General features: G+C 36.1%; 1 protein-coding gene across 1 annotated transcript; it reads right to left on the reverse strand.

Annotated features, from left to right (window-relative positions):
* Positions 1-1034: 1034 nt before the first annotated feature.
* On the reverse strand, positions 1035-5265 carry SOSTDC1 (sclerostin domain containing 1). The gene is made up of 2 exons (XM_037056260.1): positions 4906-5265; positions 1035-2463 (listed from the first exon to the last, which is right to left on the reverse strand). Exons 1-2 carry the CDS (start codon positions 5108-5110, stop codon positions 2048-2050), a joined length of 621 nt encoding a protein of 206 aa, XP_036912155.1. The 5' UTR covers positions 5111-5265; the 3' UTR covers positions 1035-2047.
* Between the last annotated feature and the right edge of the window lie 1109 nt (positions 5266-6374).

Here is a 6374-nt window from a genome sequence, read left to right on the forward strand (position 1 = left end):
GACATACGGAATAATGTATTTTTTGGTATATTCAACCTGTGCTATAATTATCATGAATATTCCATCTATTAATATAATGAGAAAATATAAAATAGTTTAAAATCTTAGTTATTGATATTGGGAGATAAATCAATAGTAGACAGTGACTCTTTATTTTATTTGACGATACAAATACTATTATTATAAAATCTAGAGATGTTTGCTTGTCTTTCAGTGTGTTCCTACCTCTCACAGGGAAGAAAAAAATATTAATGTCCCTATTTAGCTTAGTATGCTATAGGTGACATATGACTTTTAGACTAGTATTCACAAGAATGATAATCTACTGCAAAAATGTACTAAGGACTCCTTCATGGTCAGGACCCCAAATCAGAAAACCCAGGAGATCTTATCATCATATAACCAAGCCCCTTTGGTTTTCTTTATTTGGAGTGATGGGACCAATCATTTGATTGATTGAATTGATACATGTCATTTGCCTGTACAATCTGGCTCAAGACTATGATTGCGTTGCTTAATATAATAATATGTCAAACTTGAAAAAAATTTGTTTTGTTTTCTTTGTTGTTTTATTTTATATTTTCATTTGTGGGCTATGCAGTAGTATTCAAAGTTTCCCAACACGTGATCGTGATTTCTTCACAGTTTCTTTCTCAAACTTAGCTGCACAGTGGAATCACCTGGAAAACTTTAAACACTGCCAATATTTGAGTTCTGCCCCCAGAAATTATTATGCGTTTTGGTTAGCAGCCTGGGCACTGGGTCTCATAATGTCTTCCCCAGGTGATTACAATGGGCAGCAGACTTGGCATCTCTGGGTATTCTTATGACAACTCATGGCTGCATTGCCTCCCAACTTTTCCAATTACTCCACTTACTGAGAAGAGGGTCTGCCTTTCCCACTCTCCTCTCTCACTACGGAACTTTCTGTCAAAGCTTGAATGCGCCTTATCAAAACCATCAATTACTTTGACACATTTATTCTGTAATTTTTATAAACATGTATATTTTATATACATTAGAGACAAGGACAGTAACTTGTAGCAGTGTTTATTTTTGTTAAAAGAAACTGATGGACTTGAAGGTCAAATTGCCTTCTAATTGCACAGATTAAACAAGAAGGTATTTCATATTTTAGCTTAACAAAGCATCTTATTCATTTGAAAAGATCCATACTATTGATGAGTTCATGATGAAACCTATATATCATAAGAAGACTAAAATATTTATTTTACATATCTACAATGTGTATTCTCAAATTTCTAGATCAATCACAAATCGTACAGGAAAATATTTAGGTACAGAAAAAAGCTTCATAACATAAAAAAAATTACATTTTGAAAAAATCACATGAAAGCTCATTAAATAATAACAATGACAAATAAATAATTAACTTTACTTATTAGCTGCTGCCATGCATTTCTGGCATTCCATTCCAAGCAAGGGTCAGCATGCAGGGTACAATTTCATACTATGAGACTGTAAAAAGCTACAGGGCTTATTTTTTGAAGTGAAATGTCACAAGGTCTTTCATTCTTTCAAAGGATGATCATTCATGGCTGCTAAACTGTTCCATGAAGATTACAAAACACAAAAAGCACCCTTCTGAAGTGTTATTGTCAAGATTCAAGGCAACAATTTCTTTTTGACTTTTCAGTTTTAGAGAAGTTTTGAGTGAGGAGGGGGTATAGGTTAAGGACTAAAGGGTAACTGAGAAGCCCTTTTCTGTTTTAAAAAGTAATTATTCAATATATTGTATGTATATAGAATCCCCAGTCTTTTAGGAACCATGGGGAATTCAAACTACAGAATGTGTGGAATTTAAATACAAATTGCACTCATGATGTGTGTTCATTTGGAAAAACTTGTAAAGGAAAAGCTATTCCCAAAGACTGTCCTGATACTTAGGACAGATTGCTGAGTTTGATCAAAGCCGAAAGCATATATTTTCAAATAAGAAAATAGCAATGGCAGGCTTGAGTCTTCCAAGCAATCAAATCTGTAAAGCAGATGGTTACCAGTCAGTCCAGTTTTGAGAGTCTGAGTTCTAACTCATGCTGTGCTTGCTGGGTTTGCTGGCTCTTTTCCGCTCTCTGTGATGCTGGGCTGGCTCAGCAGGCGACATGCTCTCGAAGTTATGACTGGACTCATTGTGCTGCCTAGTGTACCTCTTGCACTTGCAGGCAGTGACCACGGTGATTTTGTAGGTGCGCGTGCTGCCATCTTGGCACTGCAGCTGGATTCTCTGGGTACGCGTTTTGTCATTGACACACCTCCATTCCTGGGAGCTCCTCCTGCTCCAGTACTTTGTTCCATAGCCTCCTCCGATCCAGTTGGGGAGCAGCGGCAAGGGCAAGCACTCACCCGCGCACACCAGCTCCTTTAGAGGGCTGATGCTGGTGCACTGGCCATCAGAGATGTATTTGGTGGAACGCAGTTCCCGGCAACCCACTTGAACCCGAGCTACAGGAAGCAGAAAATAAAGTGTATCAGAAGCATAAACAAATGGACTTTTTCTACAAGGAATCTGCTATGACAAAAATATTATGCAAATGATAGCAAATTGCCAAATAGAAAGGGAACATCTATTTTTTTATTTCCACAATGGAAAAATCTGGTTATAGAGATGCTTTGATGAAAATTATCAGTTTACATGTCTATAATTTTTTTGGAATACAGTAAACTGGCCCTGATTTTTTTCATATATAACATTAGCTAATTGTTTACTGTGGTATTTGAAAAATCCCATTTTCTTAGTCTCACTCCCCAATATGGTTTAAGCAACTCTTACATTTATGTGTAAAAAAGAGTTCTTTACACATAAATGTTCTTTTTCTCACAGGTCATATTTGTTTATGTCTACAATTGCTTTTAATAGTTATTTTAATCTATTGACAAAATATGAAAAGCATTTAAGTATTGTATACAATGCATATTATCTCTGTAATATTTTGTTTCAGTTATCAAATTAAGCTGCAAAGAATCACACAAGTATATGTGTGCAAAGTCTGACATTTTACATATCAAACTTAACTATACTTGAAACATAAATTCCCAAGCTATCTTTAAAAAACACAAATATTAAAATGTTTTTAATGCAAAATGTCACTACAACTGAAAATTTAAAGGATATAAAAGCCCCTAAATCAGGAACGTATGGTTGCCATAACAACTTGGCTACATTTCCATAAATTTTATGGCAGAAAAATGCCTAACATGTCTGATTTACAACTGCAAAAGGAACCACGGTGTTCATTTCCTGAATATTGGTCATAGCAAACTTTTTGTTTAGTTATTTGAATTTAATAAGTGTGTTTTCTAATTGACTGTTTCTTATTACTTGCTTTATGTGATTAAAGCAAAAATTAATCTTGAAATACTTATTTTCCTTTCCATTGCTTTGTTATCTAAATTGGAGGAAGATTTCCTGTAATAAGCTTGAAAAGAAAGCAAGGCTTGTGAACCAGGAAAAAATGTTTAAAAGTATAACTGCTAAAATTTAAAACGTTAAAAATTATCAAGGACATTGAAGTGGCCTTGCATAGACTAGTGAAAGCTGGTTTGAAGTAAATATTGAATTAGGAGTTTTACTTCATCTCCGTGCCCCCCATACTGAGGTGGGAGATGTCACCCAAAGGTCTGTGATAGTTGTGATAAATGTACCTCTCTATACACACATTCGTATCACCTTAGAGTGGTAGATTAAAACTAAAGGGTAAACTGGCTGGCTGGTCAGTGTGCTCTCCTGTCTGACTCATGCCAGGTCACCTCCTGCAGCTGCCTTAGGAATGCATCTGGAAACAGCCGGAGATGATTTTGACTTGTCCAGCTTTTTGTTCCTGTATACATAGAGATTCAGCATTTTTTCATTGACAGTTCATTGACAATGAATACCCACCACATTGCTCAGTAATCTAATAATAAACAGATATTTCCTGTGTACACAAAAGCAACCAGCTTTATGAAAGTTAAAACATCTTGGTTTTCTTAGACATTTACAGTCATATGTGCTTTGACTTTCCAAAGGTCAAAACTACTTTTCACAGTTGAATGGAGTTGAGGAGGAGGAGCAAAAGATTTGTAAGATTTCCTGTGCACTGTTTCTCTGGGTCTCTCTTAAAACCTGATGATTAGCATGCGAACTCTTCTAAAAGAAAGCAATGAAGCAAAAGTTAGGAAAAGAAATTTAAACCCCTCCAACTCAGCACACAGAAAAGGAAAACCTGCTGCCTGTATAATATATGATTGCATTGTTATTCTTTTAAATCTCTAAAGTTACAAGAGCTTCCCCAGTCTCTCACAGAAATATCCAGTTACCTAAATTTCGATCTGGTTAATAAGAACTTATCTCTGAAAAATATAGTTCTCCAACATTTTTAGTTTTATCCCTCTTTTACACTGATCATCATCAAAACTTTCAATTATTTCTCTAGGCATATTTTTGAAATTCATGGTGAGCAATTTTTTTTCCCAGAAAGTGTCTTTTATTTCCTTGTGATTTCTTATACATACTTTGGTTAGTTACCTTTATGCACTTTACCAGAATTGGACATGTTCTGAATTAAACAGAAAACAATCTGAATTTAAACTATCTAGAGAAACAGTTTTTTAAAAAAATGCTCACTGTGCATGACATGAAGAAGCAACAGTTTAATTCCTGGAAACATGTTCTCTTTGGGTGTTTGATAAAACTTAAGTCTGGGCCTATATTATCAAATTACTGTTTCAGTTATGTTAACTTTATAGGAAAGAATGCCAGTCTACACATGCAGCAGATTACTCCCAGATTATGTAGCAAAATATAGATGGTTCAGGTTAGTTAGCAAAGAAACAATTCTACGAGAACATGAGCTAAAGGCTACCAAAACAGAAAAGACAAAATCCACATAAGTAAAACACACTTACTGTTCCGATCCAGTCCAGTGTTACTGAAATGCCTGCCTCCATTTCTGGCTTGATTCATCGTGCTGTTGCTGCTGGGGTGTGCTGGGGCAGGTTTAACCACATGTGAATAAAGGATTTCTGTGGCATCATTTTTAAAAGCCAAACAGCTTTTCATGAGGATGCATGCAAGGGGAATGAGATAGAAATGAATGGCAGGAGGAAGCATGGTGAGTAGAGGGTTTGCTTGGCTGGAGAGCTGGTTAATTCCTTTCCTTCTGCTTCTGCTCTGTAACTGTGAAATTCTTCCTCAAGGTTCCCTTTATATATCCTGAGGTTTGGCGTTCATTCAGGTGTAAAGTTGTGTAGAGCTTCAGAGTGAAAACACAGAGAAGGGGTGGGATCCCTACATGACCTGCAAAAGAATTTTACCAATGGAAGAGAAGACTACTGAAAAGGAGGAGCTTGATATACAAATTGCCTGAAATTTCGGAGTTGCACTTCATCAGTTGTCTGTGAGCTGAAGCAGCCAGGCACATTCTATAGCAACTACAGACTTTCTCTCTCTGCCATTTCCCTTCCTGAATCTAGTTCACATTAGGGTTTCACTTCAATGAAAATACACTGCTGTTCATTTGAAAAGATTTACATTTCCAGAGTAGTTCTGTACTCCCTTAAGATTTTAGAGGATTTGAGTGGGGAGGGGCTGGGAGGCGGGGAGTGTTGTCCCAGAAAATAAGAGGAATTAAAGTGAGTTTAAATATTGTAGGACTTGCATGAAGCACCTATTTTAGTTAAGCATATTTTGTTTCTCAGGAAGCAAAGCAATATATATTCTTTCTTTAAAGTAGAAGGCATGGAGCTAGAATCTGCCCTCTGGACACATTTAAATAATGCAGCTTTGATCTGCATGGACTGCTGCATGGCTAGGTAAATTACTGCCAGGGGTCTGTGCAGAGAATAATGAGCGTAGCTCTGTCTGCATTAAAGTAATTAATATCAATTTTCATCTCAAAAATGTCACAAGCATTAACATTCGTAGGATCATTTTACATGAAAAAAGCCATTTCTGACAGATTATTGTTTAGCAAATTCAAAATAATTTTTCCTAGTGTTCTACCTGTATTCACTGTACATTTCTTAGACTCTGCTGCCCACGTAAGAAACATTATACTTTTATCACCCACACCTGAAACAGTACATCATTTATTAATACTAAAGCATTTTTCTCCATTTTTTAAAAAAATCGTGAAATTCCATTCGATTTAGGGGACACTTCAATTGGAATAATTACATATTATGAGCCATCTTTCCAGTGGTAAATCCATTTTGCCCTTTGCATGGCTACACTAAAGTGACCTTATAGCATGGATATATTGTGTCTCTCTTCTTTATGCACTTGTGCCCACTTTAACAACTATTCATGTCTGTCTGTCTGTCTGTCTATCCATCTACCTACCTATCCCCGGTACCTTTGTTTCTCCACAGTGTCA

This window comes from Sturnira hondurensis, unplaced genomic scaffold (assembly GCF_014824575.4).
Source record: "Sturnira hondurensis isolate 20B ecotype Veracruz unplaced genomic scaffold, ASM1482457v3 Scaffold0008897, whole genome shotgun sequence".
In the NCBI taxonomy this organism is placed as follows: domain Eukaryota; kingdom Metazoa; phylum Chordata; class Mammalia; order Chiroptera; family Phyllostomidae; genus Sturnira; species Sturnira hondurensis.

Coding starts and splice junctions, on each gene's coding strand:
- SOSTDC1 (XM_037056260.1), bottom strand. CDS start 5,110: ATGCTTCCTCCTGCCATTCATTTCTATCTCATTCCCCTTGCATGCATC. Junction 2,464..4,905: donor CACTGGACTGGATCGGAACA/GTAAGTGTGTTT, acceptor TGCTTCCTGTAG/CTCGGGTTCAAGTGGGTTGC.